This window comes from Ailuropoda melanoleuca, chromosome 3 (assembly GCF_002007445.2).
Source record: "Ailuropoda melanoleuca isolate Jingjing chromosome 3, ASM200744v2, whole genome shotgun sequence".
NCBI lineage: Eukaryota > Metazoa > Chordata > Mammalia > Carnivora > Ursidae > Ailuropoda > Ailuropoda melanoleuca.
This window is the reverse complement of record NC_048220.1, coordinates 27,171,390-27,185,118: the sequence shown is the minus strand read 5'-3', so window position 1 is coordinate 27,185,118 and position 13,729 is coordinate 27,171,390. Positions and strand designations below refer to the sequence as shown.

General features: G+C 38.8%; 1 protein-coding gene across 1 annotated transcript in view; it reads right to left on the bottom strand.

Moving 5' to 3' along the window:
* The window catches only part of CTNNA1 (catenin alpha 1), a 176,097-nt gene that overhangs the window by 35,503 nt on the left and 126,865 nt on the right, over positions 1 to 13,729 (bottom strand). The window contains exons 8-9 of the mRNA XM_034656084.1: positions 12,393 to 12,473; positions 11,058 to 11,210 (exon numbers count right to left, since the gene is read on the bottom strand). Of these exons, the coding sequence (XP_034511975.1) occupies positions 11,058 to 11,210; positions 12,393 to 12,473 (234 nt within the window). The remainder of the gene's footprint in view (positions 1 to 11,057; positions 11,211 to 12,392; positions 12,474 to 13,729) is intronic.

Here is a 13,729-nt window from a genome sequence, read left to right as displayed (position 1 = left end):
AAATCTAATTTAGGGAGAGGCAGGATATAAATATACGCATCTCTAGTAACAGGATTAGAAACTGTGACTTTATTAAAACACCATAAGCTATTTTAAAAGGCTTGGCTATCTGTTTTTTTTTTTTTTTAAGGCTTTCACAGTAAATCACCACCCAGATGATACAGTAATCATTTCCATTTACTTGGTTATCATACAGACCACTTAAAAAGTTCCCTATTTCTATCTAACTGCCTGAATAATCTATCAATCAGTACAGATAGAAAGAGTGCCTACCTAAACATCAGTTCATCAGCTCTACTGGGGAGCAAACAACAGGGCCGACACTCTTCTGAAGCAGAATGAAGACTGGGCAGTACTTCCTCTGTCATTCCTACCAATATTCCAAGAGAAAAGAAGAATCCTGGTGTTCCTTGAGAACAATGTTCATCTACTGCCTTCACCAGACCATCCCAAAATTTGACTAAATGGTTAAGTTCAGCCAAAAACGCTTGTTTTGGGTACGATGTATTAAAACAGTACACGCAATACACTCCTGTTTTACAGACTCACTTACAGACCTTTGAAAATGTGGGAAGACCAAGCTCAACAGGCTTAGTAAATTCTTTTGGAATCCAAAATCAGCATTCCCCCCAAGAACACCAACTTCTTTAAACATACTTCAGTCCTAGAAAACTGAAGCTTCATTTAATTTCCTATTTACAAGAATATCAGTCTATAGTATTATACAGAAGCACTGAGAAAATACTGAAGATGTCACAGGTGGATCATATAAGGTCAGTGTTCAATTCAAATGCTCCTTACAGAGCCTTCTTCAAGGCTACTTCACTGTGCATTAGCTGCAAACCACAGAACATAAGTAATAATGCAGATCATTCAATCTGCAGTAAAAATACACTTTTCAAGCCAATAAAGTCCTGGATAATGGGAAATACTTTGGGGTACGGGTGGCACACAGGGCAATGCAACAAGTAATGATAATCCAACTCAAAAGCATACCAGTTAACATTTACTTTTTGGTTCCTTCTTTTTTTTTTTTCAAGATTTTATTTATTCCTTTTAGAGAGAGAAAGAAAGAGACAGAGCAAGCGTGCGCACACACACAAGTGTGTGGGGAGGGGCAGAGGGAGAAGCAGGCTCCCAGCTGAGTAGGGAGGCCGATGTGGGACCTGATCCCAGGGCTCTGGGATCATGACCTGAGCGGAAGGCAGACGTTTAACTGAATGAGCCACCCAGGTGCCCTACTTTTCGGTTCTTAATACACAAAACAATGAACAAGATACTGTCTTATTGTAGCGAGTTCATTATAATAAGAGGCCCATTTTAAAGCAAGGTCTGGGGCTGAGGGGAAAGCAATACTAAGTGATACATAATTTTTACAGGCAAGATTTCATGAATGGCATTTTCCCTATTTCACTCTCAATTCATGAAATTGAAAAAGAACTCAGAAGAAAGCAAAATTAAAAGGGAAACGGATTGCTCCTTAGCTATAAAGCTGCTCACAGCCAAAGGAGGTAGGCAAAGAATGAAGCAATTAAAAAGGACACATGGGTGTTGCATTATTGACAAAACGGTTAATACTTCTGACAAAATAAATTTTTACCTCAGTACACTTTAAATTGAAGAGCAACATAAAGAAATCATTAACTGGATATGGGAGAAAGAGTCAAGTATAAAAGGTGTTATCATTACCCAGAAGCACAGCCTTACCCTGAAAGAAAAGCCCTCAGTGCTATACTGCATAGCAGAAGAAAATCGTGAAAAGAAGTGTCACCCAGCTCACCAGTAATGACCCTCAGCTCTTGCTCTATTACTCACTGACCTTGGGGACACATAACCTCTATGCATCTGTCACATAAAACAAGGGACTTCAATACCTCGTGGTAATGGATTCATTCCACTGACAAATGTGGTATGAGAATAGGCAGAGGTCCTAGCCAGAACGTGAGAAAATAAGTTAAGAACAACTTCACCTCAAACACTCCATTATTTGCTTTTTCAAATAAAACAGAGCATAACTGAGTGAAGATCCAATCGGCAGCCAGCCCCACACAGACTTCTGGACACTAACTGTGTGCACATAGAGGGACTGAAGAAATCTGCTTCTGTTTATAAAACCTTAAGAGTCAGTATATGGTTTTTATTCTTGAAATTAATCTTGTATTTCCATAATGTGATATACAAAGGCACCATAAAAGGTTTCCATTTTTAAGTGGGTGTCATCTCTAATACTACTCAGAAACTATTTCTATATTTGAAGCAACTTTACATGATACCCCAAATTAAAGCATAACCTTTTTATACTATTTTACTTGGTTTGGAAAGAAAGTATTTCTATTAAAGCAATAAATAAGACTTCCAAAAACCAAGTTAGCAAGTGCCAACACATCTGCTCCAATTTTATTTTGGTCATGTATTAAAATGCTACTTAAATAACAGTTTTAGCTCAGCTTCCATTTAGAAAGCTGATAAAATGGATAACTTGGTTCACATATCATCTCAGCATCATTTGTATCAGTTTATACAAAATAAACAGACTATATATTATTTTGATTGTCTCCCTCTCTCTCTAGTAGAACATAATTTTAATGGGTGTGGGGGTTTTTGTTCCACTTATTACTACCTCCCTGGTGCTTAGAACAGTGACTGGGACATGTCAGGAACACTATAAATATCTGTCTTAAGAAACTATCACAACTGTTTTTCTCCCTCATAGAAAATTTGCTATAGGTTTTTGAAAGCTCTGTGCTAATAAACAAAAATATTTCTCAAATCAATGTCACCTCATCTTTGAAAAGTTTCCAAATTTTCCCCTTCATCTTCACATCCCCAAAAATTTTACAATTCATCCCCTCATGAACACATAATACAGAATGATGCATTATGATGCTCTTTTGTATAAACATTACAAATATTCAGGCTCAATATTAATGATGTTCAGTCACAACATATATCTCTGCCATTTCTCAAAGTCCAGTCCTGAGACCAGTCAATGAGAATCCAGGGGGACAGTGGATCAGGAATCTGAAGGTTGAGCACCTCAGTAACTTCACTGTTTATTACCTGAGAACTAGTACATTCATTCATCTAGTAGTTAAGTGAGTACCTACTATGTTCCAGGCACTGTTCTAGGCCCATGTTCTCAATGAATTTACATTCTATTACAGTATGAGGTAGGGAACAGAAAAATAAGAAAATGAAACAGACCTAATAATTTCAAAAAGTAAAAAATGTTATGGAAGCTATAAAACAGGTGATTGGGTTTTAAAAAAAAAATGGTGGAAGGTGGCATGGAAGGGATGAGGGATCCAGGAGAGCCTCAATGCAGAGGAAACATCTGAGCAAAAGCCCGTGGGTTGGGAGGATAAGTGGACAGAACATTCCAGGCAGAGGGCCCAGGGAGTGCAGAGGATGTAAGGTGGTGACATGTTTGGCTTCACTTCAGTGCTGAAGAGAACATTTTCTAACAACCAATAAATCAGACCACCCAGTTTAGGGATCACATGTGAGAGGAGCACATCTAACACCAAGGAGCAACTACCGTACAAAGGCAGCACCCAAGTGTTCATGTGGAAAATGTTTTTTAAAAGTGGGGGCAGAGCACAAAAAGAAAAAGAGAAAGTTGAAAAGCAGTTGGGAGAGGCAGGCAGGGTACCTTATGGACCACAGTTAATGTGGGTTTCAGGGGGCGCTTGGGTGGCTCAGTCAGTTAAGCATCTGACTCTTGGTTTCTACTCAGGTCATGGTCTCAGGGTTATGAGATCAAGCCCCACGTCAGGCTCTGCACTGAGCGTGGAGCCTGCTTAAGATTCTCTCTCTCGGGGCGCCTGGGTGGCACAGCGGTTAAGCGTCTGCCTTCAGCTCAGGGCGTGATCCCGGCGTTGTGGGATCGAGCCCCACATCAGGCTCCTCCGCTATGAGCCTGCTTCTTCCTCTCCCACTCCCCCTGCTTGTGTTCCCTCTCTCACTGGCTGTCTCTATCTCTGTCGAATAAATAAAAAAATAAAATCTTTAAAAAAAAAAAAAAAAGATTCTCTCTCTCCTCCTGCCTCTGTCCCTCCCTCCCCCAGCTGCCCCCACTCATGCGTACACATGCTGTATCTCTGTAAATAAATCTTAAAAGAAGACAATGACGAGGACAATGAAGAGGGAGGAGGAGGAAGGAAGGAAGGAAGGAAGAAGAAAGAGGGAAGAAGAATGTGAGTTTTAGGATTTTATCTCAAGTGTGCCTAGAAAGCCACAGCTGAGTGGGTCCTGAAGCAAAGGAATGATGTGATCTGATTTAAAGGGGTCATGTTGGCTGCTCTACAAAAAAGAGACTAGAGAGGGACAAGAGTGCAGCACAAAAATCAGCGAGGAGTCAGTGGCAGAAGTCCAGTGAGGTAGAATGGCTTGGACTAGGGAAGTGACCATGGAATAAAGAAAAGAAAATGATATGGGGACTTATAGATTAAATATGGAACATGAGGGGGAAAAGAAGAATCAAGGGTAACTCCTTGATAACAACCAGGTGGAATGGTGGCAAAAAAAACCAAAAAACAAAAAACAGGGATGTTTATCAAAACATTACATGTAATAATGGAAGACTAAAACAGCCTAAATAACCTACATGCCTAATGGTAGGGGACTAGTTAAATAAATGGACCAGTACACAATCAATAGAAATACTACGAATGACTACTTCGTAATACAATAAAACGGCTATGATACGGCAAGCAGGAGGAAAACACATAACATCATAACAAATTATGATATCGTTTGCCTCAAAAAATAAATCAATATATCTGTTTTGTATATTTTTTTAAAAAGTCAACCCACGTATAAGGTTAAGTATAAATCTACTCCAAAATATTATTTTCTTTGTGCTTTTATTTTCCAAATTCTCTAAAATTAATTCGTATTTCTTTTATAATTTTTTTAAAACTGTATTTTTAAATAGCAGTGTCCCAAAACCACACCTACCTAAACTGGCACTTTTTTACTCCTCAGGCATCTTGCTCCATAGGGATCCTTTCAAAAACTCTTGTAATATCTCTAATACTGAGATATGAACAAATGGGCAAATGAGCCTAAGCACTGTTGCCACAGAGCAACCCTGGACAAACTCTGGCCGATGAGAATTTATGTTGAGTCTATCTAGATCCCTACCGCAACAACTTCACAGCATCCCCAAATAGTTCTGGGAAGAAGTCTGGCTTCACTTCAGTGCTGAAGAGCACATCTTCTAACACCCAATAAGTCAAACTACCCAGTTTAGCGATCAGATGTGAGAGGAGTGAGTCTAAGCCCACAGAGTTGATATCTGACATAGAGCAGCACCCAAATATTCACGGGGAAAACTGGAAAAAGAAAAAAAGAAATTACTGGACAGTACATTAACAGAATCTCCCGTGGGAAGCAGACAGGCAACTGGAATCCACACAGCTGCTGCTAGAATATAAACTATGCTTCCTATAGGTATCCCAAAGTTAATGGGGTGATCATGGAAGTTACCAAAAAGGATATAAGGGAATAACGTAGACATGTTTTATCTAGATAATTTAGAGAGCAAGATAGAAATAAAGGGATTCTGAACAGACTGAAAGGCCAACCATATATTAAGAATGATTTCTAGTGGCAAGCTATAAGGTTCTAGGAATTTAAAGTTTTTTGAGTAGCCACTAAAAACAATGAAATTAGCAAAAATAATTTGCTGGGGTCTTTCTTTCTCATTCTTTTTTTTTTTTTTTAAGATTTTATTTATTTATTTGAGAGAGAGAGAGAGAGAGAGAGAAAATGAGACTGAGCAGGAACCCTGACTGGGACTCAATCCCAGGACCCGGGGATCATGACCTAAGGTGAAGGTGATGCTTAGCTGACTGAGCCACCTACGTGCTCCTAATTTGCTGTTTTTAATCCCAAGATATTACATTTTAACATGTAATCAATTTAAAAAAATTAATGAGATATTATACATTCTTTTCCCATACCATATCTTTGAAATCAGGTGTGTGTTTACACTGACAGCTCCTCTCAATTCACATGTGCACAGCAGTTAAAAAAAAAAAAAGAGAGAGAGAGGCAGTTCCAGAGAAGGAGATTGTGGCTCCCCTTTCCTGACAACCAGAGAACCCAGCAAAGTACCCCTAACAGAAGCAGTCCAAGAAAAGGTAAGTAACAATACATGGATGTCACAAAGAAGGGGGATTTACATACCAGAATGAGAAAACCACTCACTGTGGTGTGAAGAGATGGACCCAATTCCCAAAGAACAGAAAACCTAGCTCCCAAAGGGGAGAACCTCCTGGGAAAAGAAGAACAATGCAAGAAGAACCAGATAAGAAAAATGGTAAGGCACTGGGTAAATGCCCACAAACAGGATGGAGTAAAGTTGCAGAAAACAACCACCAGCCCCGTCTTACCTCTTCTATTCTATGTGGCTTTATAGCAGCATAGCCATCTACCTGAAAACCAGGCATTCCAGTTCCTTCAAGATGGGGAGGTGCTGTGTAATAAAGAATGACCCATCTCTGTCCTGGTTTCCTGGAAGGAAACTTCCATACCCCGGAGATTGCTTCCATTAATGATAAGAGTATCTTTGTTATTCATTATTGGGCCTGACAGTTTGTGCTAATGAGGTAACTCCTGGTGGGCCCTTAAGTATGCACTCTCTTGAGTTCTAGTTGTTGTTCCAGCACATTATCAGACCTCAAGAGGGCCATGGGAAGCCCCCAAATTTGTAGCCAATTGGTCAGAAGTCTGGGCAGCCTGGGGAGCCTCCAAACTTGCAGCAGGCATTTGAAGTGCAGCAGTCATGTGAGGGGGGTCATGGGAACTCCTGAATGTAAAGTCACTTGGGTGAGAAGAGCATGTGGCAGCTTGCATCTACAGTGACAGCAATCTTGTTGGGGATCATGCCCTTTACCTGTGGGGTCTGTGCTAACTGCAGATGGTTAGCACAAAATTTTACTTCAGTATTTCCTTTTATTTTACCTTATTTATTTTCTACTGCAGTATTTTTAAAAAGTCAAACCTATCTGGCAGAATTCTCAGGGGCTACAGAATCTGAGCCCCTCCTTTCCTGCCAGCGCCACTAGCCCCACTCAATTTCCCCACCCTCTCTTACTTCTCCTAAACCCCCAGGAATAACTGCAAAAGGCCACAAAAACCAAAGTCAGCTGACATTTACTTCAACTTAAGAGGAAACTAATGCAACAAAAAGAAGAGATTAACAAAACAATCAAAATGAGGAATTTCACCTTTGTTTAAAAACAAGTCCCTGACTAGTTCAGTACTCATCATAATACAAAAGTAGAGAAGTCTTGTCACTGAAGAAAAAAGTTCTGCCTTAAGAATTAGGCTTCTACAACACTTTACATTTCCTTTTTAAGCACATACGCAATTATATATCCTAGTATCTCTATTACCATAAATGCAATTCAACTGTTTGCAGGGTAGTACTACAAACCCTTTAGTTATGCCTCAAGCAATAAAAAGGATGTCATTTAATACATATATAGTAAGTATGGGGGGGTGACAGGGGTGAGACAGGGGTCAGAACTGAGTTGTGATAGGCAATACCAAACTCTAAACTCAAAGCGGCCTTTGGTTAGTATAGTTAAAAATGAAATAAAAGTAGAAGCATGGACAATACTCCTAAAGCAAGGCCTCCAGAGCCATCATCAGGTCCATATGATGCTTCTCACTGTTCACTATGCTAGCAAGCTCAAAAGGCACAGCCTTCACTGCTGGAGGACCTTAGGCAAGTTACTTAACCTCTCTGAGCCTCAATTTCCTTACCAAGAAATGCTGTTGTGGAAAATGCATTGTACTTGCATACACCTGGTTGCACAGCAGATGCTCAGAAAGTGTCAGTTGTGTTGGATGAGGATGACAAAGCAGTTCTGAATAGAGAGCCCTCCAGAACTAGAGACAAGGACTTGCCCTCTGTGGTTCGGGGACCACAATGAGCCCTTTCTCATGCCACTACCGGTACCTATTACCCTAGGCCTTGGGCTGACAGTGTCCTTGCTTTCTGCCTTACAGGCATACTTTCTAATATGTAGGCTACTTACAGGAGGTTGGCTTCCTAAAGACAATCTTTGTACATCTGGAGGTTATACCTCATGCTATCATGTGACTATAGTGAATAAAATTATGCTTAATGGAAACATAAAATGATATTCTTCTGATTTGAATTCCAAATGAATCATTAACTTGAATAGAAGACTGACCTAGGACCCACAACTATATGGTCAACTGATCTTTGACAAAGCAGGAAAGAATATCCAATGGAAAAAAGACAATCTCTTTAATAGTGTTGGGAAAACTGGACAACACCACAAAGAAGAATGAACCTGGACTACTTTCTTACACCAGGCACAAAAATAAATTCAAAATGGATCAAAGACTTAAATGTGAGACAGGAAACCATCAGAATCCTAGAGGAGTACACAGAGAGCAAACTCTTTGACCTCGGCTGCAGCAACTTCTTATTAGACACGTTGCCGCAGGCAAAGGAAACAAAAGAAAAAATGAACTACTGGTACTTCATCAAGATAAAAAGCTTCTGCACAGCAAAGGCAACAATCAACAAAACTAAACGGCAGCCTATGGAATGGGAGAAGATATCTGCAAATGATATATCTGATAAAGGGTTAGTATCCAAAATCTATAAAGAACTTATCAAACTCAACACGCAAAAAAACAAATAATCCAGTTAAGAAATGGGGAGAAGACATGAACAGACACTTTTCCAAAGAAGACATCCAGATGGCTGGGGCGCCTGGGTGGTTCAGTAAGCTAAGAATCTAACTTCAGCTCACGTCATGATCTTGGGGTCCTGGGATCAGCCCCACATCAGGCTCCACACTCTGTGAGGAATCTGCTTCTCCCTTTCCCTTTGCCACTCCCCTGGTCTCTCTCTCTCTCTAATAAATTAGTAAAAAATCTTTAAAAATAACAAAAATAAAGGGCGCCCGGGTTGCTCAGTCGGTTAAGTGGCTGCCTTTGGCTCAGAGGTCATGATTCCAGGGTTCTGGGATCCGGCCCTACATCGGGCTCCCTGCTTCTCCCTCTGCCGCTCCCCCAACTTGTGCTCTCTTTCTCTCTCAAATAAATAAAATCTTTGAAATAATAACAAAAAGACATTCAGATGGCTAACAGACACACGAAAAGATGCTCAACATCACTCATCATCAGGGAAATGCAAATCCAAACCATGATGAGATAGTACCTCACACCTGTCAGAATGGCTAAAATTAACAACAGAAGAAACAACAGGTGTTGGTGAGGATGCGGAGAAAGGGGAACCCTCTTGAAATGTTGGTGGGAATACAAACTGATGCAGCTACTCTGGAAAACAGTATGGAGCTTCCTCAGCAAGTTAAAAACAGAACTACCCTATGACCCAGCAATTGCACTACTAGCTATTTACCCAAAGGATACAAAAACACAGAAGGGGTACATGCACCCTGATGTTTATAGCAGCATTATCAACAATAGCCAAAGTATGGAAAGAGCCCAAATGTCCACTGACTGAGAAGTGGATAAAGATGTGATACACACACACACACACACACACACACACACACACACACACACACACAGGAATATTACTCAGCCATCAAAACAAATGAAATCTTGCATTTGCAACATGGTTGGAGCTACAGTGTATTATGTTAAATGAAGTCAATCAGAAAAAGACAAATACCATATGATTTCACTCACACATGGAATTTAGGAAACAAAACAGATGAACATATTAGGGGGTGGGGGTAGAGGAGAGAAACCCAAAGAGACTCTTAAGGACAGAAAACAAACGGAGGGTTGATGGAAAGCGGTGGGCAGGGGATGGGGCTAAATGGGTGACTGGTATTAAAGAGGGTACTTGTTATGATGAGCAATGCCTATTTTATGTAAGTCATGAATCACTGAATTCTACTCCTGAAACCAATATTGCACTGAATGTTAACTAACTAGAACTTAAATAAAAGTTAGAAAGAAAGAAAGAAAGAAAGAAAGAAAGAAAGAAAGAAAGAAAGAGAAAGAAAGAAAGAAAAAAAAGACTGACCTATGTATTCTGTACATAATCAATCCAGGTCAAAATAACATTTAATGGTCAAAAACCTGATGTAAAATTAGTAATGCATTTAATGGGATTACTGATGTTTTCCTTGGAATATTTTTATGGCATTAACCTGGCCTAATGTCACTATAAATCCAAATGTACAAGACACACAGTTTACATAAGGCCCATTTTCTATTCTTACATAATGACCACCTTACCAAATGGTCTATAGAATATCTTTTCCAAACGTTGATGCTTTACATTAAGGTTACAAAATCAAATAATTTGAGTATGTGCTTTCTATATGTCAATTTTTAAAAATAAAATAAATAATAATGAAAGTTCACTTATCAAAAGGAAGTAGCAAGCCTGACCTACCTGGAAATTAAACAGCAATTCCCTTCTCTTTTTTCTTGTCATCTTACAAAACCATCACTTACATAAAGATTTCTATTGTTACAACATATCTAATTAACAGCATGTTTCTTCAATTTTAAAACACGACGACTGGACCGAGTCTATGTCTCAGGCAAAGAATTAGGCATGTGACATAGATCATCTCTTTCTGATCTTAAAATATTCCTGAAAGAGGTATCATTAGTATCCTCATTTTATGGAAAAGAAATGGAAATTCAGAAAGGTTAAGTGATTTGCCAGGATGGAACCCAGGATGTAAGCCATGCAATTTCTCCAACTTCTAGACACTACTCCCTTCTATAGTATCTTTTAAGTTCAGATAAGTCACAATCTATCTTTATTTGCATTAACATTAAGTGAAGATGTTAAGTTTCTAGGGCAAGGACTATCTATATTTAATCATGCACATAATTAATGTAAACTGGCCAAAATGGTAGTTTGGCATAGATATAAAGTAATGGTAAAAGACTTTCATCTTACACATACTGCATGTTAGGTGAGCCCCTAAAAATTTTGGCTGATTAAATAATGTGATTAAAAAATCACCACACTCCACCAAGTTACCTACAGTTAATGAAACTGCTAACACACTTACCTCAATTAATTTGTTGGCATGTTCACGGAAAACTTGGGCATATTCCTTAACTTCTTTCTCATTTCCATTCTTTGCAGCTTCAATCAATACTAAAAGTGGAACGTTGGTTTCCAGGAATGAATCTGAAACGTGGTCCATGACGGCTTTGCGGAGCTAATAAATAAATTGTAAAAATATGATTTTATTTCTACGAAGAAACTAGACTGCTTTTATCCTCTTATACTTTTGAATCTTAATGGAAGCTCATGATAGCCTGGCTGCACTTATATGAGGATCCTTCATGTAAGCTGGAGTTACATAATCTGCAGCATAGGAAACATGATCCTGAAGATAATGGTTATGCTATAGTCACAGCATTTCAGCAACAAAATCTGAGGTTTCAAGATAATATCCTTTTTTTCTTGGGAATTACAAAACTAAAGCTTGTATCTTAAAGGAATAATACAAAACTGAACAGAAAGCAGCTCTGGGCTAAATTGACACATAGCCTTGCAACATATGTAATTAGCCTAACTGACTGCCTAAAAATGAAAAGACAGTATTAAGTACTTTCTGGCTTTTCTGAGGAGGGTTACCACACCGTGAGCCTTAAACCTAAAAGGTTATCTTTATAACCATTTCTGATACGACTTCACCAGAAGGAAAATGAATAAAAACACATTCCATCATTAAGTCTGCTTTTTATCAAACATGATCAATAAAATATCTCTCTACTAAGTCTGGAAACTATTACTACAACTTTAAGTCTTAATACATGGTTTTGTAAATTCAACCCTAATTTTTTAAATACTAAAACTCAACTAGATTCTAAAATGTTAACAGGACTATTTAACAAATGAAGAGATTCTTTCCTGTGTATTTACTAACTTGGAAAATTGAGCAAATGAAGTATCTCTATACACACATATTTGTACTGGAAAAACATCTCCACCAAGGATCTAAGTGAACTTCAAGTGTGCATCAGAATGGGGCGAGTCAAATAAATAACTGCTATTTCTGTTTCTCCTGTATGTAAACCAGTACCACAAGATCCTTCAGGGTTTTGTCACAGGTTCCCCAAGTCATTTTATATTGATTTTCTTACCTGTACATCCTTTTCACACTACAGCTAATTTATTCAGTCCATCCCAGTGGGACTGTATTATTCCAGGCCCCCAAGCCATTTTATTAGCAATTTAGAACCTTACCAGCTAACAAGCAGAGACAGGCAGTTTCCTGTGAAAAATCCATCCTTTACCCCAATAAAAAATATGGGCCCAGTATTTATTGGAATTTTAACCCAAATTACAAAAGTGAGAACTTGGGGAAAGCAATCGAAAATTTTTTCCAGTTTACCTGTCTACGCAAGTCCCTAGTCTTCTTGGTCATTTTATCTATTGCAGAATTGAGCGCATCACTTCTTTCTTTACGTCCAGCCTGGAAAATAAGAGAAGAGATGCACATTTTAGTGATTCACAAGGAAATGTAATTATAGCCAATAGCTATTTTTGTTCAAATCAACACTATTTTTAAAAGTCTTTTTTTTTTGTTTGTTTAATTAAAGCCCAAAGTTGGAAAACAAATGGGGGCAGGGTAGGAGAGAACCATGTAGCTTTGTTTATAAAAACCTAACCTTACAATGCTTAGGATCCACATTATCTGATGGCGCAAACTGATGGAGTTTTACCAAAATAAGAGAAGCCGAGACATGACTTTCATTTAAAAGGTTGTTTGAAAAATTAAACTTCTTGGGGTGCCTGAGTGGCACAGTCGTTAAGCATCTGCTTTCAGCTCAGGGCGTGATCCCAGAGTCCTGGGATCGAGCCCCACATCAGGCTCCTCCGCTAGGAGCCTGCTTCTTCCTCTCCCACTCCCCCTGCTTGTGTTCCCTCTCTCGCTGGCTGTCTCTCAGTCAAATAGATAAATAAAACCTTTAAAAAAAAATTAAACTTCTATTTTTTAAAAAGATTTTATTTATTTATTTATTTATTTATTTATTTATTTATTTATTTATTTATTTGAGCGAGCCAGCGAGCCTGAGCACCAGAGAGAGGGAGAAGCAGACTCCCTGCTGAGCAGGAAGCAAGACACAGGGCTCATGACCAGAGCCAAGAGCAGATGCTTAACTGACTGAGCCACCCAGGCCGCTAAACTTATGTTTTATTTCAAGGTTCAGAATACACCAATCTCTCCTTGAACTGCAAGCAAGAACAGGTTACACCAGATTTTGATAAACTCTGAGATGTGAAGAATTTTAAAGTTAAGATGGACCATGATGGGTCAAATTAATAATGTATATTATGCAGCTCCAATAAGAATGCTTTGTAAGATTACTTTGGCCATATATTTTTAAGTTCTAGGCTACGCTTAATCCGATTGTATTGCACAGAAAAGAACATTATTAGTCACTCTGAGAGAGTTATATAAATGGGCACTGCATTAAGATTTGCATCGGGGAGCATTTTAACCAGAACCAAAATCAATGGTAGCTGGAAGAAAAGGGCACAAAGCTAAATTAGTTACCCAAGTAGGACTAGCCATGTGCTTGGAAATACCTTGGTAAGATGTAAGATATTAGGTAGGTTAGTCTATCAAGTACTTTGTTTTTCCTTACAAAATGCCCAGCCAACAAATGTAAAACAAAACATGCAGTTATCACAGGAGCGATACAAGCAGACAAAGGAATTTAATCC